Source organism: Chenopodium album, chromosome 18, assembly GCF_948465745.1.
Source record: "Chenopodium album chromosome 18, dcCheAlbu1.1, whole genome shotgun sequence".
NCBI lineage: Eukaryota > Viridiplantae > Streptophyta > Magnoliopsida > Caryophyllales > Amaranthaceae > Chenopodium > Chenopodium album.
The window spans coordinates 3,015,098-3,037,057 of record NC_137851.1 but is presented as its reverse complement, the minus strand read 5'-3'; the positions used below and the strand labels follow the sequence as shown (position 1 = coordinate 3,037,057).

At 34.0% G+C, this 21,960-nt stretch overlaps 4 protein-coding genes across 4 annotated transcripts; 3 read left to right on the top strand and 1 right to left on the bottom strand.

Moving 5' to 3' along the window:
- Window positions 1-918: 918 nt before the first annotated feature.
- On the bottom strand, window positions 919-6,713 carry LOC145592703 (uncharacterized protein At2g39910-like). Its single transcript, XM_081649214.1, has 9 exons — window positions 6,626-6,713; window positions 6,068-6,530; window positions 5,886-5,972; window positions 3,912-4,102; window positions 2,969-3,164; window positions 2,816-2,880; window positions 2,388-2,489; window positions 2,197-2,290; window positions 919-1,607 (listed from the first exon to the last, which is right to left on the bottom strand). The coding sequence occupies exons 1-9, from the start codon at window positions 6,670-6,672 to the stop codon at window positions 1,596-1,598; spliced, it is 1,257 nt and encodes a 418-aa protein (XP_081505340.1). The 5' UTR covers window positions 6,673-6,713; the 3' UTR covers window positions 919-1,595.
- A 2,060-nt stretch (window positions 6,714-8,773) lies between these two features.
- LOC145591171 (ferredoxin-1, chloroplastic-like) lies at window positions 8,774-9,520 on the top strand. The gene has a single exon (XM_081647570.1). It carries the CDS (start codon window positions 8,848-8,850, stop codon window positions 9,298-9,300), a length of 453 nt encoding a protein of 150 aa, XP_081503696.1. The 5' UTR covers window positions 8,774-8,847; the 3' UTR covers window positions 9,301-9,520.
- Window positions 9,521-11,767: 2,247 nt separating this feature from the next.
- Window positions 11,768-14,861, top strand: LOC145591170 (sedoheptulose-1,7-bisphosphatase, chloroplastic). Its single transcript, XM_081647569.1, has 8 exons — window positions 11,768-11,978; window positions 12,282-12,404; window positions 12,496-12,681; window positions 13,211-13,292; window positions 13,381-13,602; window positions 13,757-13,857; window positions 13,971-14,042; window positions 14,376-14,861. The coding sequence occupies exons 1-8, from the start codon at window positions 11,880-11,882 to the stop codon at window positions 14,655-14,657; spliced, it is 1,167 nt and encodes a 388-aa protein (XP_081503695.1). The 5' UTR covers window positions 11,768-11,879; the 3' UTR covers window positions 14,658-14,861.
- A 1,760-nt stretch (window positions 14,862-16,621) lies between these two features.
- LOC145592701 (laccase-22-like) lies at window positions 16,622-20,000 on the top strand. Its single transcript, XM_081649213.1, has 6 exons — window positions 16,622-16,705; window positions 17,074-17,225; window positions 17,364-17,608; window positions 18,207-18,341; window positions 18,540-19,466; window positions 19,699-20,000. Exons 1-6 carry the CDS (start codon window positions 16,622-16,624, stop codon window positions 19,827-19,829), a joined length of 1,674 nt encoding a protein of 557 aa, XP_081505339.1. The 3' UTR covers window positions 19,830-20,000.
- The last annotated feature ends 1,960 nt before the right edge of the window (window positions 20,001-21,960 follow it).

The following is a 21,960-nucleotide window of genomic DNA, read 5'->3' as shown; positions in this document are numbered from 1 at the left end:
ATTGTGAAAATGGTGTTTCAGAGAGAGAATGTTCTGGAGGAGTGAAAATTGGGTGATTCTGGGTTTGTTTATATAATGAAAGGAGTTGCAGAGGGAGAGGGAAGAGTTTGTTACAGAGGAGGGAAGAGTGAGGAGAGAGAAAGGAAGGAAAGTGTGTTTGAGTTTTGGCGGTTATTTGAGTTTGTTTCAACAAGATGGTTTTGATTCGTTACGGTCAGGGTGTATGGTATTACACTATTACGGAATAAATGAGTTGTATGATTTTGGGTTTTATTCTTTCGGGTCCGTTTGACATTATTATGATTTTTTTTTTGACTTTTTATTTTTAAAATTATATAATATATTTCATAAAAAAAAAAATAGTTAAATTTATTAAAATTATCATTATTTTTCTAAAAATCTATACTTAGTATTTAAAAAAGTAAACCAAAAAAGACATATGTCATCATTCTATTAGACTTCTCTATCATCTTCTTCAACTTAATGTGCCCGTTTTATATTTTTAATTTTTAATTATACAATTCTTCTTAACTCTTTCATTAAACACTTTATCTTCATTTCCCCTCTTTAATTCAACCTTTTTATTTTCTCTCTTTCATTTTAGTCCCTCCATCTTCTTTCTATTAAGTCTCATTTCAAACTAAAGTCCCAAAATTTTTATTTCTCTAATTATGTTTTCAGTTACATATTACACTCATAATTATTTATTGGTATTTCCTTACTCATCTCTCAATGCAGTTTTCTATGAACAAGCCGTGCATTGCACGGGCCAGAAGGCTAGTTGAAAATAAAAAACTAAACAAAAAACAAAGACGGACGAGCTCTTCCATTTTTGTTTGGTTTTCAAACAAACATTTAAAATTGAGAAATGAGTAATTATAAGTTTATGTTTATTGTTAAATAAAATTAAGTATAGCAAAAATTAATTTCAATCAATTAATTCAAGGAAGAATTATAAAGGTAAATACTCTATAAGTAATTACGAGTATAAGTTTTAACAATCCCTAAAAAAAAAAAAAAAGTATAAGTTTTAACAATAACTTAGATTAAATTGAAATAATTTAAGTGTGAACTCCTTGGATAAAGGCGAGTGAACGTCATGGTGCAACAACACTAGTAAGAACCTTTTCCATGAGTGATTGAATAATGTAAGTGAAGACGTTGTGCTCAATAGTTACAGAGGACACTTGTTGACTCCAATATATCACCTTTTTTTTTTTTTTTTTTTTTTTTGGAATAAACACAGCTCCAAAGGGAAAAAAAAATACTGAATATTTAGTACATGCCTACATGTAGATGAAACCAAAGTGAGACTAAAATATAGCATAATCCTGATTCCAGAACGATGTCCTCCTACTCCGTATATAATCAGCAGCCTCTTTAATATTGCAAAGCCCGGGTGACTCAAGTGCCAACCTATCCAAAGCCTCCAATATCAATGTCCCTCGACTCCTCTCAAGTGTTGGGCTGCATTACGATGTTTTCTGATCAACACTTCAAGGCTTAAGCCCTTGGTAGTGCAAAGGAATGCATATCAAATCTATTTGAGTCTTCAAGTCTCAAGTGTTGCGCTGCATTTATGAGCACCATAGTGTTCATTGGACAACCTGCATTGCACCAGAATAGCATGCACATCAGATTTGTTTTGCCTCATTGAGGCCACAAAATGCTCCATAAAGCAGAGCAGCAAAGAATAGTAGTAAGAGACAGGGCTTGATATAGGGAGATGTAGAACAACAGCAGGAAACAAGCTTTTAGCAAGGCAGAAGACCCATAGGGATGGGTCTTGTGCTCATTTACCAATGTGCTGAAAAGAGATAATGGTGACCGCTGATCCGCTATAAGGTTCACACCTTTTGTGTGACGGATTTTGTTCACCATATTAACATCTTTCCGCCTATTGTTGTACAGAGTACAAACATAGTTTTTTACATCTTTTCCTCTGAAATCTCATTCAAATACTTGTGGGGTTCATTTTATAACCATGAACTCAAGAAAAATCCAGCAACTATAGCCTAAATTTGGCATATAAGAACACTCATGAATAGTTATTTTTTATATCTAAGATAACTCTTCCTGTGAAGAATTAGTCCAAGATGGAGGAAAGCAACAGATTCAACTTTCCTGTCACAAGCTTGGAACTGGGAGCCCTATAATTAGATAAGGGAAATGCAAAGGAAGAGCAAGAATTCTTACCAGAAAACCATTTGCAATGGACTGAACAAGAGTCCCCAAGTTTGGGTCATCCTTGTACTTCTCCCAAGTCACTTCAAACTGCAGCCCTTTGGATCTTAGGGTTACAGAAGAAAAACAAAGATTTATCAAACATCACCTCTCAAACAAAATAATGGCAACGTAACAAATTAACTATCGGTATCTGTTCTTACTGCTGAAGCAGGATCATTATCTGACAAATATGTGCTCTTATATCATCTCGCGCAGTTTTCAAAGCAGCCTCCTTATATACAATGGCTAGTTCATCTACTAACCTGCAATTAAAGATTGAAGTGATAAAAAAACCAGATGGCTCTCAGACTTTCAGTTACACACAAGGAAATTGAGGGTTTTCAAGGTGGTATCAAGACTCTCAGCCATCACATTAATCGATCAAACAAATACAACATTGTAGCCACTTGCTAAAACAACAATCATGGCCAGTATGTCATACAATCCCAGATATATACTATTACCATATTTGAATGTTCAGTGACATACATACAGAATAACAATTTCACCGGCATATAAACTATTAGCCAATAATAAAAGATCAATATGGCATGCACAAATGCAGTGCAGGACAGTAATGCTGACTCACCTTATAGTGTGTGGACTGCTCCTTAACCATGTCAATTTCACAACTGTGTAAATACTTTCAAGAGCCTATAACAATTTTGAGACCATTTAAAAGTTCCATTTACATACCATAAAAATTGATGTTTAGGCTAAAGTGCAATAAATTAGAGGTTACCAACAGAACAGTTTCATCGTCATCAGCATGCACCCATTGGAAGAAAAGGGGAAACAAACGTCTGAAGTGAGCTAGCAGAACAAGACCAACACAGCAGAAGAGTGGTTCAACAAGTTTCAGCCATGCAATACGGCGCTTCTTGTCCCTAGGTTGGCGCTCCAAATGACCTAGCATCTCATTTAAAAGCCTCTCAAACCTGTGTAAAATGACCATAACTATGAATAAATAGGCTACATTATCACACATTTACATATACTGAAAACTTTATTTCATCTATATAGTAGTATAACTATTATTTATACAAGTCCCATGAACCCATGGTGCTAAATAAATGCATACACAAATAAATCTCAGAGTCCAACTTGAAACAGGAAAGGTAGTAATAGTCAGTCATTAACAATGATAACTAAATATCTCAAATTACACTCACACTTGACAGCAAACTCAAGGAAATACCAGACAGCAACTAATAATAGCTATATAACATCCAAAGGTCAAATTTTTTATAATTCACCTTAACACAAAAGGACCAGCTCATTTGGACTTTCAAGCTTATGAAACTTCACATGAGAAAGTGACCAAGTAGCTGACTATGAAATCAGAGACAGGAGTAGAGTTACAGAACTCTAGGCACAGCCTTTTCACAATTAATGCTACATAAGAATTGCAGAACTCTAGGCACAGCCTTTTCACAATTATTGCTACATAATTTTTTAAAGAGAAATCGAAGCATAAAAAATGATATTCATACAACAAACGCCAAAAAAAAAATGTCAAATTGAGCAGATATTTGGATAGCATTTAATCTAACTCCAAAATAAAATAACACTGCAGATATGATGGCCATCAATAGTATCAACCAAATGTTTCTTCATGCTTCATTTATATATTTTTTTTAAAATCCAACAAAATCCTATAAGTTGCAGACTAAAGGAATACATACCAAGGGCTACGAGGGTTATTCCTCTGCAAACAAGTCACAAAACGTACTGACATCTCAACAGCAAGGTGCCATATCTCATCATCTGAAATAATATTGTGACAGCATGCATCCAGAAGCACATCTCCATATCCGCCAAGATCAGCAGTATTGACATTTTTAGCTACATGTATGAAGCTGCTCATTCCTAGACCCTAGGTTCAACCGAAACAAAAAAGCTCAAATCAAAAAACTTAAACTATCTCATAAAGTGCCATATATTATACTTCCTCCGTTTTCTTTTACTTGCAACACACCTTTTAAGCACGCAGTTTTAGGAGATGATTAGTGAGGGTAAACGAGCGATTTTATCAATATAATTTTTACACGAAAATTAGAATAGAGTTAAGTATCATTTGTAAAAATTATAATGAAAAATTTGTCCATTTACATTACATAAACCAGAGCTCAAAACACGTGCCACAAGGCTGTGTTGCAAGTAAAAGAAAACGGAGGAAGTATTAGAAAAATGGATAAATGCAGGCTGAGCAAGAAAAACTTAGCAGGACTACATTGTGGCCATGTTTTCATTTACAAGATTTAATCACAAGATTGACTATGTGTAGTCGTGTAGAGGAAATTACAAAGATTGACTATGTCACACACATTTAGAAAATATGCCTATATGATTGATTTTCCTAGCACACAAACCATACCCTCCCCGGATCCCCCCCCCCCCCCCTCTCTCTCCCACATACACATTTTTCATCCAACTGTGTTCTTCAAAAGTCTTGTACGAGTAATATAAGCAAGAGAAATATTCCATGTCAACATATGTATTCAATCAATCAATCAAAGCCTTAATCCCAAAAGTGGGGTCGGCTAACATGAACCAAATATGATTATTCCGTGTAGTCATCAACATAAATCTTTCTCCTCCATCCCTTACGATCCAAAACTTCATCCTCACGTAAATCCATGCACTTCATATCCTTCCTCACTCCTTCCAACCAAGTCATTTTTGGTCTCCCTCTTCCTCGTTTAATCCCTCCATGATCCCACTCTTCCACTCTTCGCACCGGTGCACCCACGGGTCTCCGTCTTACATGTCCAAACCAACGCAGACGATTTTCCCTTAATTTATCTGCAATGTCTGCCACACCTACTTTCTTGCGAATAACCTCATTTCTGATTCTATCTCTTAAAGTGTTTCCACACATCCACCTTAACATGCGCATTTCCGTAACCTCCATCTTTTTAATATGCTCTTTCTTAGAAGCCCAACATTCTGTACCATAGAGCAACACTGGTCTTATGGCAGTCCTGTAGAATTTTCCCTTCAACTGTAGGGGAATGCTGCGGTCGCATAACACTCCCGTGGCCGCTCTCCATTTAAGCCACCCTGACTTAATTCTGTGGGTTACGTCTTGATCAATGTCACCATTCTTCTGGATGATCGACCCAAGATACTTAAAACATTCACTCATGGTCAAATCCTTTCCATCCAAACTCACCACTTCATTGCTTGTCCCCCTCTGAGTGCCAAAACGACATGTCAACATATGTATTGAAAAATAAAAAATTTCTTCCTCCTGCAATTCTTACCCAAGATTTTAGAAAACATAAATTTCATCGTTGCTAAGAGTATGTTACATTCACCTTTGATTAACATATTTTCAAACAGTTCATACAATATCAACAACTATAAGAAATTGTTACTAGTTCCACAACCCATTTTGTGATTCGAAACGAAATTTTTTCTCAAATGCAACATATTTTCAAATAGTTGATATAATATCAACAACAATAAGAAATTGTTACTAGTTCCACAACCCATTTCGTGATTCGAAACGAAGAATTTTCCCAAATGCAATGTAATAGGCTGAAACACATACAATCATACCAAATATATTCATAATTTCACCATGTACTGAAACAAATACAATCAACCAACCAAATAAACAAACAAGCCAATGTGAAATATTATTAAGAACATACTTTCACTTCAGAAGACCAGTGATCAAGAGCTGTAAGCCCACATGGAATAATCAAACCACATAATTTCCCTAATTCTAGATACTGAACCTGAAAACACCAAAATCACATGAATTAAACAATTTTCAAAAAAATCATAAAACCCAAAATTGAATAATCATAAATTTAAAAAACCCTAAATAAACCTGTGAGACAAACCATCTAAGCTGATAAGCAGCAACAATGGCGTAAGCAGTAGGAACCCTAGAAGACGCCGCAGAAATTTCATCACCACCAATGGAACTCTCCTTAATCGTTTCCTTAATCAAAGGGATAACTTCCGGCATTAAATCAATAACCAATCTCGTATCGGATCTCAAATACGGGTGAGAATCGCCATAAACAGCTTCCGAAAGAGCTTTAATAGCCAAATGCGACGCAACAATGAGACGTTCAGGAATCCAGCTTAGAAGAGGTGAAGTTGAAGTGTATGAAGAAGATATCAATGCACAGAGGAGACAGAAATCCCTAATCTGAGGGAAAATGTTGGTGGAATTGGGGGTTTTGGAAGGAAGAAGGGATTGAAGGAGAGATTTGATGGAAACATCGTGGGATTCAGGGGGATTGTAAGGAGTTGTTGAAAGTAGTTCCTGAACTGATTGAGATAACCTGTAAAAAATTGCAGAGAAAATAAAGGGTTAATTATATGCAGAAGAAGGTGGAGGTGGGAAGGAGAAGAAGAAGAAGCCATGGGAGGAGCTTACTCTGTTAGTTTTTGGTGACTAATAAGTGTTGAGAAATTTGTCGACATTTTTGTTGGCGATTGAATTGAATTTTGTGGAAGATTTCGTAATTTTTTTTGGTACGAGTATTTGAATAGTGTAATGGACTATTGGACGGTTGATTATTTGATTCAAGTTATTGAGTGGGTCGGTGTAAGAAACTTGTGGGTTGCATGAAATTTAGTGGGCTGTATTAGGGCTTCAATCACCGATAACGAGTTGTTAACGACTTGGGTAGTTGGGTCATTGTATTTTTTTTTTTTTTGACGAGATGGGTCACTGTATATTTGTATCAATAGTTATGGATATTCGCCGTGAACAAGAAATCAATGCTGTGATACATCACCTGAATATCTAACCACCCAGAATTAATCCCAAATCCGGATTAACTTAAAGAAAAAATTGGGTAAAACACACACAAAAAAAAAAAAAAAAAAAAGGCTATATTCAAATATTCAATGGTTTAGAAAAAGTACCTACTTGCAAATAATATAAAATTACAACCATGTAGCTTACCATTGGATTGGTTATATTGATGTAGCTAGATTAAGCTTAAGTTACTTGATTTTTTTTTATTAAAAAATAAATTAATAAAAAAAATAAAAACTTCATCCACTTATTTCGATATGTGATGCAGCTTAAAAATATACTACTTAAAATTTTGATGTATCAAGGTAAGCTACAAGGTATTGTACCGTACTCTATTCATATTTTAATAAGTATTATAAGTTGACCAAATACGCATGTCGAGACACTACTTTGACCATTAATTTATCTAATTATATGTTAGTCAAATTTTAGGAAAATTGATATTATAAAAATATACATTATAACAAATCCAACAATGTATTATACAATAACATTTGTTTTTTATATATTAGTAAAGTAATCAAGTCAAAATCATTGTGAATAATGAAAAAAGTGAAACTGTAACACTTATAAAACATGGAGGGAATAGTTGGTTTGACTAGCTAAGTGTAAAAAAAAAAAAAAAAAAAAAAAAAAAAAAAAAAAAAAAAAAATTGTGTAAAAGTGTTTGGTAAATAGTTTTTAATTGTTAGTTATTTTAGTGTTTCTAATCACTTGAAAAGCTAATTATTCAATAAGCTACTTTCAAAAATTATAATGAGCTTTTCCTTAAAGAGCATTTTGAGCCTAAGAGCTTATATATATATATATATATATATATATATATATATATATATATATATATATATATATATATATATATATATATATATATAAAAGATATTTACCAAATTCTCAAAAATAACTTTTTAATTAAATTGGCCAAACATCTAATAGGGCTTAATAAGTTTAAAAAATTTTACCAAACAAGACCCTTAACTCTATCAATTTGCCCAATTTATATGTAATACGACTTTAAAAGTCACTATCGGACTACATACAATATAAATCGTTTTGAAATTAAATTTCTTATCAAATTTAACAAGAATACTAGATCTAAGTATACGGATTATAACTTATATTGATTACCTTTTTTTTTCCATGAAAACTTATATTGATTACTCAATTCAAATATGGATTGTCTTCAGCATCAGATAATTTGATGAGAAAATTAATTTCAAAATAAAGAAATTATTTAAAAAATTATGAAAGTTTTCTTATAGAACATACATGTTAATATGAATTTAATTAACAAAACTTATTTACATACCAAATGTTGCTAAGTAATAATATGGATAAGAGGTTAAGTTTTAGTAATAATGTCAAGAAATTTGTTATTGAATTAAATCATTTCATAGTAAAAAAAAAATGGTTTATTGATGATACTATACCTTACCTCAATAAAAACCTTAAAATATCAAATTTATAATATAAACTCAAAATTTAATCAGTAAATTTGAAAATGACTCTTACCAAGCTTAATTGGAACCACTAATTTACAACATCATCCTTAAGTGGCAATTTATTGTCATCATGTAGTGAAAACCTAAGGCTAAGATGCCCATATCGAACGTGTGGCAAACACACAACGGCTAAAATGACCACAACGTCTCAATAGATAAGCAAATCAAGATAACATACATACCCCTAGAAAAGCGCCACGTGTCAGATAAGATATCACCAATCTCCTCCCCTTTATATCAACACCATTACCCTCTCACCCATTCTTTCTTAACATACACAATCTCAACCTAAACCAATTATTCTCTCCCAAAAAAAAAAACTAAGTACTCAAAATGGCAGCAGCAAGCACAACAATGATGGGCATGGCCGCCACCGCAACCCTGGTCCCAAAACCCCAAGCACCACCAATGATGGCGGCGCTACCTAACAACACCGGCCGCTCATTCTTCGGCCTCAAATCCGGCACCCGAGGTGGAAGGATGACAGCAATGGCAACCTACAAGGTCACCTTGATTACACCTGAAGGTACTCAGGAGTTTGAGTGCCCAGATGACGTGTACGTCTTGGATGCTGCTGAAGAGGTAGGTATTGATTTGCCTTACTCTTGTAGGGCTGGCTCGTGCTCCTCATGCGCCGGTAAGCTTACGTCTGGTACTCTCGACCAGTCTGATCAATCCTTCTTAGATGATGACCAGATAGCTGCTGGGTGGGTTCTTACTTGTGCTGCTTACCCTGTTAGTGATGTTACCATTGAGACTCACAAGGAGGAGGAGCTTACTGCTTAAATCACCAGTTTTTAGTGTGTTTTTTTCTTCATAATATTGGGCCCTTTCATTTTTTGTTCTAATTTGGAAGGGAGAAAAACTGAAAATTTTAGTCATGGATGAATTCCATGCAAAATTAAGCCGTGGGATATAATTGACATGGGAGTTTTTGCTCCTTTGTGGGTTGTAATTGTGTATTATCATGTTAATCATTAATTGATCAAGTTTCTTATATGCTTTATTTTACTCCGCATCCTTTAGTACCTTTTTAAGCTTTTATCATGTTATGTTATTGTTTTGAGTAGTTACTTTACTTAAATTTAGCTACATTCAACAAAAATGATTACGTGTGTCTCATTCACATGGTCACGCCGCAATGGTCAGGTTATTCAGTTTTTACAAGATAACTTTACAAACTCGTTAATTTACAATTTACGAGTAGAAAAGATAGTTTACAATTTAGAAAGGATAATTTATCTTAATTTTCTTATTTTTGTATTTGATGATTACTCTAACATACCACGGTGAAAATTATTCCGACTAATTAGTTTCATTAAATTTCACTCCAAATCAAATTTTCTTTAAACTGAAATTTATACCAATAATTGAGTACAACATCTGAATTTGTCACAACTTACAACACTATATGAGAACTTAGAAATTTAGAACTACTTTGTTTAGTCCAAATTAATTACAACACCTATAATTTTTTGTTTAGTCCAAATTAATTACAACACTATATAAGAACTTAGTTTATGATTTATAAGGGCATGACTTTATCTATTAGTCATTTTTTCACTACACAATGATAAGTTGTGAAATTTTTTTTACTTCTTGACTTTATCTATTAATTTGATTTGTCTGGTAATGTCGTACGGAGTAATGTTTACTAGTGTGTTGCTTTGACCAATTCTTTTGTTATGTATAACTAAAATTGTAAAATTAAAGTGTATATGGTAAAACTAAAAGATGGAGAAATTAGGTTGAAAATACACAAAAACTTATAGTCTAACAATTTGATAATGCTCATATTGTAAACTCGTATTAATTAAGAGTTACAACTAAAATTTACAAATTTTGATATTATGGAAGGGAAAGAGCATACCAATTATCAAAAAATGCATAAGGCAGATAGAGTAAAAAGTTTTTGAAATCTACACATTTTCCTTAGTTTTGTTTTCTAATGTAATTAATTTCTTTGAGCCTATGTCAATAAATAATTATAAATAAATAAATATGTGAACCACTAGAGTTCGAGTTGAGCGGTTGAGCCGTTGGCTAAAGATTGCCAAGAAATTAATACGGAGTAGTGGAACACTGCCATGCATGCCTGTCAACAATAATTGGACACCGACGACCTAAAATTGGTAAAATTTGCATGTTTTAAAGCTACTAGTCAACTTGGCTAAAACAGTTGACCTTAAATTTGACTAGGCTGGCTAATCCAAGTAACCCAACGTTAAGCCCAAAATTCCGAAACTAATAGGCCCATCTATAGTCCATGGACATATCCGTTTAGTATTAAGCCTTAAGATACTTGGGAAGTGGTTGCAGCTGCATGCCCGTATAAGGGCCTGTTCTGATTTACTGAACTGAAGTGAGCTAAAATGAAGCTGAAGTGAAGTGAAATGAATTGTTTATGAAAGAAAGAAATTAGGAACTGAACTGAACTGATTGGAGTTGAACTGAACTAAACTGAAATTAAGCTGAAGAGAACAGGCCCTAAGTGTATAACACAGGACGGGTACGGATACAAAATGGGTATTATTCTATTCATACCCTTCTAAAAATTTTATAGGTGCGCTCTTTAAAAAAAAAAAAATATAGGTGCGCAAGTTTTTACACTTAAAATAAGCAAAAAAAAGTCACTAGTGGGTGCTCCTATCTCTATGTACATCTGGGTGTATATAAAGGTGGTGTTGTTCTTCCCACTTGAAATCTAATCACTAATCATTTTTAAATAATTATTTTTTTTTTCGAATACATATATTAAGAAAAACAAAGTCATGTAAAACCTGATTTAATTTGTTTTAATGAGTACTTTAAGAACGTTTTCATTTTTTATAATTTTAATTAACATGAAATTAAACGGCTTAATAATGAAAACCGTACATTAAACAAACATGTCAAAACAAAATGAGAAGAATAAAAAAGAAATAGAAAGAGTAATAATATTTATAAAAAGTATGATTATTGGTCTTTTTTTTTAGGGCAATACTATATGTAAGTGTAGTGAATTCCAATACTGTTTAAGAAAAGATCATACAAAAATAATTTTGAGACCTCAATCATATTGTTCAGAAAGATCAAAAAAACAAACTCATAGAGTCACAACTCACAAGGGTCCACATTTTCCATTTTTCACTAAAATCAAAATCACCTATCTAAAACAATGCCAATATATAACCACATAAATTTGAGAGATGGTAATTCACTCAATCCTTGAGCTTTATATTCTATCTTATTGGAAGAAAGACACGTGGCACAAACCCATTAACTGCTTATCTAAAATCCTACTCTTTCACTTCCCAATCCCACTCTGTCTTTCCTTCCCTCAATTTTCTGCTGCCAAATCTCTCTGAACATCACAGCAGTAAACCATGGAGACCAGCATGGCTAGTTGTTCTAGAAGCATTTTACTCCCTAGAGTCTCTTCTCAGCATTCATCTGCTCTTTTGCCTTCTTCTTTCAACCCTAAGGTATGCTATTGCTTAAGGTTTATGTTCAATAACTTTGTACATTCATATACATGATTACTTTTTCTTTGGTCTTAACAATAATCTACTTTACGCTGCAACCTTAGACAACGGCTTTGTTACCTATCCATAATTCGATCAGTCTTTATCAGGACTTATTTTTCTTGAAATTTGACATACTAGGAGTTTGATGAACTACGTACAACCTTTTTACTGTGTTACATTGACACCTTTAAATTATTGTTATGTATAGACCAATATAGAAATTGGAGTTACTCATATTTAATTAAATTAATTTATATGTAGAGTCTAAAATCAAGCTCGCTCTTTGGAGAATCATTGCGGATGACAACCAAGTCATCAGTTAGAGTCAACAAGCAAGCAAAGAATTCTTCCCTTGTAACCAAATGTGAACTTGGTGACAGTTTGGTAAGTTTGAAGTAATTTACATTACTTTTTAATTACCAGTAGGAGTTTTATATATTAGGATTTTGAATGAGTTATAAATTGATTAATGTAGGAGGAGTTCCTAGCAAAGGCAACCACAGATAAAGGGCTGATTAGAGTGCTGATGTGCATGGGAGAAGCATTGAGGACTATTGGCTTTAAAGTGAGAACAGCTTCATGTGGTGGAACTCAGTGTGTTAACACTTTTGGAGATGAACAGCTTGCTATTGATGTGCTTGCTGACAAGCTTCTTTTCGAGGTTATTGCTCGTTACTGAATCATGCCATGCTCGCTTTAATTTTATATGTTGGAACTTTTAGATAATCAAATGAGAATATGAGATGCATACAAATGAGAGCTTAGGAAATTCTGATTCTACACATTAAAAAGGGTAAAATCTTATATGAAACGCTGTTTACAACCACTAGTTATGATATGACTTTTCATCTAAGAGAAACTTTTGAATGTGTCACAAAAATCAGTCTGAAACGGTCTTTAAATTGTGTCCTGCATAATATGGAATCTATTGTAACATTAAGGCATGAAAGAGCTTGTAAGATTGATTTTGGAGTACTATGTCATCCTTTGTGGTTGCATGACTGGTATCTTTAAGACATTGCCTTGTTAAGATATTTGCTGCTAGTGAAATTCAGGCCTAATGGTTATTTCAACTATTGTGCCTCCTATGAATACCAAAGAGGAAACAAAGATAGTTTAGTTATTCTTGAGAACTCATTATTGAAGAATATCCTGCATGAAACTAATAGAATTGATGTGTGCTAATGCAGGCCTTGAACTACTCACACTTCTGCAAGTATGCTTGTTCAGAAGAAATTCCTGAGCTTCAAGATATGGGAGGCCCAGTTGATGGTTATTTACTCAAGTCTTTAACCAATTTCATTGAGTTTGTTTTGATTTCGTTATCTAGATATAAGGTTTTAACTTTTTCTTCTTATAGGTGGATTTAGTGTAGCATTTGACCCCCTTGATGGCTCCAGCATCGTCGATACCAATTTCTCAGTTGGCACCATATTTGGGGTGTGGCCAGGTGACAAGCTAACCGGTGTAACAGGCAGAGATCAAGTGGCAGCTGCAATGGGAATTTATGGTCCTAGGACTACATATGTCTTGGCTCTTAAGGACTACCCCGGCACCCATGAATTTCTTCTTCTCGATGAAGGTTAGTATTTTGTGATAGAAACATTGAAAAATAAGTTCAGAATGTCCAATGCATAAGTTGATCACATTACTAGTAATTAGTACAATGACTTGGTGACTAAGAATGTTACCCCTGTTTTGTTCTGTTTTGAAATCCCCTGTTTTTGCAATATTAGGAAAATGGCAACATGTGAAGGAAACAACAGAAATTAATGAAGGAAAATTGTTCTGCCCTGGAAACTTGAGAGCCACTTCTGACAATCCTGACTACGACAAGGTGATCGATCTTGACTCGTTTATCTCATTTGGATCATGTATAAGCTACCTACTTAATATGGTTCTAGAATGTGTTTATTTTAACCCATGTTATTAATTTCTTTTGTATTTCAGCTGATCCAATACTACGTGAGGGAGAAATACACTTTGAGATACACAGGAGGAATGGTTCCTGATGTTAACCAGGTTTCAGAAATATCCTTTTCCTTCTCATTCTTATAGTGTGCTTTTGGTGTGACTCTAACTAACAACATTGCTATTGAAATACTATTTATTTTTATTCCATCCGGAATTAGTTTTCACGTTGATTGTGTGAATCGAATTAGTAGCATGCAACACTGAATCCAAACATGCAGTTAAAAACTAAAAACTAGAAGCATAGTAAATTCATCTGTATATATATTCACAATCTATAGGTGTGAATTATTCCTCATTTATGTGAGATTCTATATAAAATATGATGCACATTGTAACCCTAAATCTGAGTAACACTAACATGTAACTATATTACATATGTAGATCATTGTCAAGGAAAAAGGTATATTCACAAATGTAGCATCACCTTCAGCCAAAGCAAAATTGAGGCTGCTTTTCGAGGTAGCTCCACTAGGGTTCTTGATTGAGAAGGCCGGCGGTCACAGCAGTGATGGAACCAAGTCTGTGTTGGACATTGTAGTCCAAAACCTTGATGACAGAACCCAAGTTGCTTATGGTTCCAAGAATGAGATCATCCGGTTTGAGAAGACACTATATGGATCTTCCAGACTAGAGGAACCAGTTCCTGTTGGAGCAGCTGCTTAAATAAGCTAGTTATGTTCCATTTTTAATCATATATCCCCTTTTTTGTCTATAGTTTACGTACCATTAATTATATGGCTCTTTCATTTCACCTTTGCTTTCTTGTTGCATTTAGTATATTCACCATAATGAAAAATCAAGGAAATTACATTTCTTAAAAGGAAATGAGTTCATGTGTTTAATACTAATACATCTTTCAATGGACCATGGGTAGAATCTTTATCCTTTGTAAATTGTTATTGTGATGCAATGATTCAAATCAATGTTCGAAAATTTTCACAGAACAAACCATTCTTTGGGCATGCATATGTTAGCTTAATTTGGTAAATTCTTACTAGTTTCAAGAAGCACTACAACCAATCTATTAGTAAAATTTCCTGCAGATAGGTTCAGATTCCGTCTATATCATATTTCGCTAACAATAGATGACATGATCAATTTCATGTGAATTGAAAAGCTAACAAAGATATGATGATGCATAACAATGTGAGAGGTGCATATATATGCAAGCAAATGTTGTTGCTTAAACTTTGCTCCCCTTCTACTTGCTTGTTCAACAAATTAAGCTACTTGGCTTGTTTTCGTCCTAGGAAGTACATGATAATCAATATAAGATCATACAGAAATTGAAAACTGATTCATGAGGAAGATAAGCTGTTAACCTCAGAGAAAATCATGCAAAATCGAAACGAACATCATCGAAAATTCCTACTAGAAATTAATTTTGCTGTGAAACTATCTCTGTCTTTCTCTTGAAAATAACAGCACAACCAAATGTAAATTAGTGATATGACTAGTGATTAAGAGGAGTCAATCCACTAGAGATTAAGCACCTAAGAAGCTTTGAGATATCAATCAAAAGTTAAGCTGTTAATTAGCCCATCTTAATGTTTAATTAACGCTTTCATGTAGCCTTCAAAATGATGAATTAACACATCATGAAACAAACAGTCCAACAAATAGGGCAATTCTTCTAATTGTTCCCACTTTTTATTTAAGTTCATTGGTTCTTGCTATATTTTACTGCAATCCAACCACTTAATTTCCATTTTTACAATGTTTAATGTGTGCTTATTATTTGCAATATGATAAAGTACTCAACGAACACAGAATTTTCAAATGTGAAAAATAATTAAGACTATGATATTTGTGTATATATTAAGTAACAAGCAAGCTGCGTGTAAGAATTTGAAGCATGTACACCAATAGTTCCTAAGTTCTTCAGCAAACTACTCAATAGCAAAAGATCTTTACTAACTCTAATCTTTTGTTACAAAGGGATAGATTAAATTAAATAAAAGCACATCAAAAGTTTTTCACTTATCTAAACTGCTCCAAACATAAAGTTATGTCATTAAACATATTTTTAGTCGTAAAATTTGATTTAATAATCCTTATTTTTTCGTGCACTTATCAGAACTTAACATTTAATGAATCACAATTAAGTGAAAATAAAGTATGGTGCATAATAAAATAATTGTTTTTCCTTTCGTCCCACATTAGTTTTTGCAGCTCGCGTCGACTGTTGGAAAGCTTACTGACTATTGTCATGTATGTATATAGTAATATACTACTGAGTACTGACAGTAGAAATGGTAACAAGTAGACAACTGATGTTAAAATCAAAGTAATACGATAAATAGTAGCAACTTTATGTAACATGTAAGAAACCCCTCAATGGCGGAAAACTATACAAGTCTAAGAACTATACACACACACACACACCATGGATGGCAATTCACTTACCTACTCAAGTAAAATGACACTGCATCTCATTTGTAGTGATCTACGCTGCCGTGGAGTCAGACCATTGCATACTTATTAAGTTCTAGATTGAGGAACAACATTTAAATCTACCAAATATATATTAGTACAAACTAATACTACTAATCAAATAGAAAAACAAAATTACAAAAGATCAAACAACAAGAATGAACAAGGAAGTATCGAAATCGAGGGAGGGAAGGATGCAACGTTGGATTCATGCTGTAGTTATTCTACTCATGTTTCCTGCATTAGCAGAGGCCACTGTTAGGCATTACAACTTCAAGGTACGTTACATACTTAATTAACTTGATAATTAACATTATAATTATTATGTGTTAGCTAGTGTTATATTTCACTTAGTAGAGAAGTCAAAACAATTTGATTCCTTTCCCATAACAAGTTATTTGGTGCCTTCTATCAATGATAAAACGACCGTGTTATAAATGGTTTTGGGTAAGGTAAGCAAAGGCAACCGATGAATATACAAATATAGTAACACGTACGATTATGTGTTAGCTAGTGTTATATTATTCTAATGATGGTCAAAATTGTTAATAACGTGTTAGATCTTTAAAAACATCCATCAAATAATTTTTCAAACTAAGAAGTACTACTATTCTTGTAATTAACTTCTATATGTTGGCACAAGTAGGTAGTCATGAAGAACTACACAAAACTTTGTTCCACCAAGGCTATTGCCACAGTCAACGGAAAATTTCCCGGGCCAACCCTCCATGCAAGGGAGGGTGACAACGTTCTTGTCAAAGTCATCAATAACATCAATTACAACGTTACTATACATTGGTAGAACTCTAAACCTTTAAAACACGTTAATTATTTGATCAATTGATCCTCGCCATGTATCTATACGTAATGACTTAAAGTTACTAGACAGTTCAGGACTAACCCACCATCTATGATATAACTATATGTTTATTGTAGGCACGGTATTCGACAACTTAGAACGGGGTGGTCCGATGGTCCAGCATATGTAGCACAATGCCCTATCCAGCCGGAACAAAGCTATCTTTACAACTTCACCATCATAGGTCAAAGAGGAACATTGCTCTGGCACGCACATATATCCTGGCTAAGGGCAACCCTACATGGAGCCATTGTTATATTGCCTAAGAAAGGCACCCCATACCCTTTCCCACATCCTGTCAAAGAGAAAGTTATTGTGTTAGGTGAGGCTTTAATACCTTATTATTGACTATATATTCATATTTTACTTAAACTTTCAATATCATTACTTAAGTAGAATTTTTAATTTGCACGAAGTACTAAATAATGTCAATGTCATATAAAGTCCCACACTCCCATGCAATTAGTATTCCTTGACATTTTCTTTAATATTCTCTGAAATATAATTGGAAGACGACATTGGACCTACAGACCTACTAAACCGGCCCAACAACAATTGTCATGTTATATGTTTCTAGCACACACATTATATGTACTTATGTTCCATCAAAAAGTATGCAAGTTGAAGTAATTCAACTTATATAGTATAATAATTAATGGATAGATCCACTTTTATTCAAGAGGCTTAGGGTTCAATAATTCTCGTCACCAACAATTTTATAGTTGGTAATTGGGAATTTGGGATAATATAGTGGTTTAAACTATTTAATTTTGTGTAAAACCAAATGACTATGAGATCCCCTTATTTCTCCCCGCCTATGAAGGATTGTGTTAGGTGTGACGTTGTGGTCAATTTATTTCCAAATATGGATGATAGTATTGATTATTTGGATTGAATTAAGCTTCTACCGTCAATTGCAGGGGAATGGTGGAAAGCAGATACAGAGGCAGTGATCAATCAAGCTACAAAATCTGGTATGCCACCAAATGTATCAGATTCACATACCATAAATGGCCATACTGGACCGGTCCGAAATTGTTCAATCTCGACACAGGGTACTTATACTCATACTTGATAATTGTTACCACCAAAAAATTGCTTAGGGCCGGTTCTCTTCAACTTAATTTTAGTTCAGTTCAGTTTCTAATTTACTTATCTCATAAACAATTCAGTTTAGCTCAGTTCAGCTCAGTAAATGAGAATAAGCCCTAATTATTTACATTTGATTATTCAATTCCATAATTTTTACTCAGGTACTTACACCCTACATGTTGAGCATAGCAAAACATACCTATTACGAATTGTCAATGCTGCAATCAATGACGAGGTTTTCTTCAGAATTGCCGGTCACAAATTTACCGTGGTAGAAGTTGATGCAAGTTACACAAAGCCTTTAATAACAGACACAATATACATTGCACCAGGACAAACCACAAATGCTCTTCTTAAGGCCGATCAATCTCCTACAGGAAAATATTTGATTGGCATGTCCTCATTTATGGACGCGCCTGTTGCGGTTGATAACGCAACCACCTATGGCCTTTTGCGCTACAAGGGTGGCCTAGCTAACTCGCACCTTGTCCTGACTACAATGCCACCTCTAAACGCGACACAAGCTCAACTAAAATTCACACATGCCTTACGAAGTCTAAATTCAAAAGACTACCCCGCGAAAGTCCCCTTAGACATTGATCATTCCCTATTTTTCACCACGAGTGTAGGGGTTAACCCCTGTCCAACATGTCTAAATGGTAGTAAGCTCGTAGCTAGTTTTAACAATGTCACATTTGTTATGCCGTCTATTTCATTGCTTCAGGCTCATTATTACAAAATAGAGGGAGTATTTACGGATGATTTTCCAGGGAGGCCTCTTATAAGTTTTAACTATACTACTTCAAATTTTACTGGCTCTTTGGCTACTATGAATGGTACTAAGGTTTATAGGTTACCATTTAATGCCACGGTCCAAGTTGTACTGCAAGACACTTCTCTTATAGCACCTGAAAGCCATCCTCTTCATTTGCACGGGTTCAATTTCTTCGTTGTTGGTATGGGGATAGGTAATTACGATGATACTAAGGATCCCGAGAGCTTCAATCTCGTCGATCCTGTTGAGAGGAACACTATTGACGTGCCTACGGGTGGATGGACTGCTATAAGATTTCGAGCTGATAATCCAGGTATAGTATCACAAAAGTTTTTCAATTAATCATATAAACATTTAAAATAATGTAGTAAACGCAGTATAGAAAATAGATTACTTTAAAATGTACAAATAATTAATAGTACTAGATTTTATTTGAGACTTTAGCATAATTTAATATCTCGAGATAAACCTATAATTCCAAGAGTGAAATTAAAAAGAATTTCGAGTTAGTTAACGAGTTTGACATTATTAAATGGTGAACGCAGGTGTTTGGTTTATGCATTGTCATCTAGAAGTACACACTTCATGGGGACTAAAGATGGCATTTTTAATAGAGAATGGCGACGGGCCAAATGAGTCAATCGTGCCACCTCCAAAAGACCTACCTAAATGCTAAGTTCTCAATAAGTATTTTTTATTGGTGCTCCTTGAAAGATTCCATTGGAATATACTCATTGAAGATCGAGAAGATTCTTTTGAGATTCATTAAAAAAAAATGGGTTTGCATTTGCAACATAGAACTTTTGGAGTTGTACGGACGCTAAACAACAAAAAAAAAAAAAAACAAAGGGAGTAGACGTTTGAATTCTGGAGTTCAGATTGCAAAGAAGCTTCAGATGAATGAGTGCATCAGTTGAAGAAAATTGAAAGAAGAATGAATTAAGGCATGAAAAAAAAAAAAAAAAAAAATCATCGTGTTGTTTTTTCTTTCTTCTATATTTTCTTCTAAATTATGTAAATTTCTGCAATGTTTGATGATAAAAACAATGTAACACTTTCATATATCCTTTTTGTTTCTCTTTTTGTTTGCTTAAATTTTCAGTAGGCATGAAGTTTGTAATAAATAATAGCTTGGAGCAATGGATTAGTTGTTGAACAAATCTCTCCCATAATTAATTAATTTTTTACCGTCAAATATTGAAAAATTTAATTGTTACAAAATGTATCTCAGGAGTATGCTCATATGAATACTGTATATGTACCATCAAATCCATTACTCATATTATATTACTTGATCATTTAACCAAAATTTTATACGAGTATATATAGTATATGCTACTTAAAATTCTAGTGTATTAGACACATTATTAGGTTGGGCCGTTGGGGAGAGTAGATGATTAAGTATTCATATAGTGAAATGCAGAGTATTTACGTACTACGGGATTTTGTTAATAATGTTGATTAGCCATCAAGGTTGTATCACGTCATCCATGAACTATATACTTACATGCTCATGCCACAGGCTCCAAGTGACAGTCCAACTCCAAAATAGGCCACGAACACCATTGTGGTATGAGCCTGTAGCCCTATAATGGTCCCTAGGGCTAAGCAGTTACGCGATACAACACATATGGCTGCCCCTTACTGCAGTCGAGGCTGATTCTGCTAGCTTAGCCTACCAAAGAAGGTTAGTGGTTACTACCTTCACACTATAAGCATATAATTCCTAAAATTGCTTAGGCACTCAGATATAGAATACAAAGTAATTACTAAATACAGGCATATTTTGTCTTCAACTTTAAGACATAGTATAGCATATACAAAATGTTGGGTGCTGAGCATTACATATCACCAGTGTCTTTGTGCGAGGCTACACATGCATCATTGCTCACAATCCACTGCACCAACTTTTTTTAATATCGTTATAGTATGAATTTTTCCAATAAACTTCCACCCACAATAAAATTTAGTCTTCCTTTGGTTAAAGTGGAGCAATTCAAAGGACGTCATTCAAAAAGTTGGCTGCTCAAAATTACATGGCAGGGGGCACTTGTAATAAGGGATTGAATTTTTCAATTGGGTTCCAAGTGTCTCAAATGCCCTTTCCTCTTTTTAAAAAGGATTGTTACTGACATTGGTGCAACTCGGACTAGATCCCGAAATAATGAGAGAAGAGCTATCATTTATTAGTCCCGGATTCATGATGGAGGAGCTAATGCTCTACCAATAAGAAAAGAGACTACCTAATTCTATAAGATGATTATTTACATACTCTTCTTTTAATATAAGTTAACCATTCTAATGGTGTATATTTTAATTTAATTTGTTGTCGTACCTAAAAGCCATTAATTGATATTAAAGGCCACTACTTGTTAAGGCCAGGCTAGGGCAATATTTTATTTCCATCTGGTCCTACCTCCAAAACCACCACACTTCACTTCCAATCTTCCATCAAACAATCGACTCTAGATTAGAACTTCATTTAAATTTATATGTAATCAGACTCTAATTCTACTATTTTACAAATTTCGCTCAAGATTAGCAGCCTCCATATGGTATACCCATATACCTATACAAGCTCATTATATACGAAGTACTTTATTATCTTTACTATAGAAAAAATGATGGAGTAATTAAGTTCGTTTTAGAGTGCGGCTGACATGGCTTATTTTTAATGCATTGGGAGATGCTTTAAGACCAACTTTATAATGGTGCTTGGGTCACCGTGCTTGGAGTTTAGAGATTCCTACCACATAGGAGTGCTTAAATAGTTAATTGTAGATAAGCATTACATTAAATATTCATTA

Coding starts and splice junctions, on each gene's coding strand:
- LOC145592703 (XM_081649214.1), bottom strand. CDS start 6,672: ATGTCGACAAATTTCTCAACACTTATTAGTCACCAAAAACTAACAGA. Junction 6,531..6,625: donor AGTCACCAAAAACTAACAGA/GTAAGCTCCTCC, acceptor AATTTTTTACAG/GTTATCTCAATCAGTTCAGG. Junction 3,165..3,911: donor AATAACCCTCGTAGCCCTTG/GTATGTATTCCT, acceptor CATTTTACACAG/GTTTGAGAGGCTTTTAAATG.
- LOC145591171 (XM_081647570.1), top strand. CDS start 8,848: ATGGCAGCAGCAAGCACAACAATGATGGGCATGGCCGCCACCGCAACC.
- LOC145591170 (XM_081647569.1), top strand. CDS start 11,880: ATGGAGACCAGCATGGCTAGTTGTTCTAGAAGCATTTTACTCCCTAGA. Junction 11,979..12,281: donor CTTCTTCTTTCAACCCTAAG/GTATGCTATTGC, acceptor ATTTATATGTAG/AGTCTAAAATCAAGCTCGCT. Junction 13,858..13,970: donor ACAATCCTGACTACGACAAG/GTGATCGATCTT, acceptor TTTGTATTTCAG/CTGATCCAATACTACGTGAG.
- LOC145592701 (XM_081649213.1), top strand. CDS start 16,622: ATGCAACGTTGGATTCATGCTGTAGTTATTCTACTCATGTTTCCTGCA. Junction 17,226..17,363: donor TACAACGTTACTATACATTG/GTAGAACTCTAA, acceptor TGTTTATTGTAG/GCACGGTATTCGACAACTTA. Junction 19,467..19,698: donor ATTTCGAGCTGATAATCCAG/GTATAGTATCAC, acceptor TGGTGAACGCAG/GTGTTTGGTTTATGCATTGT.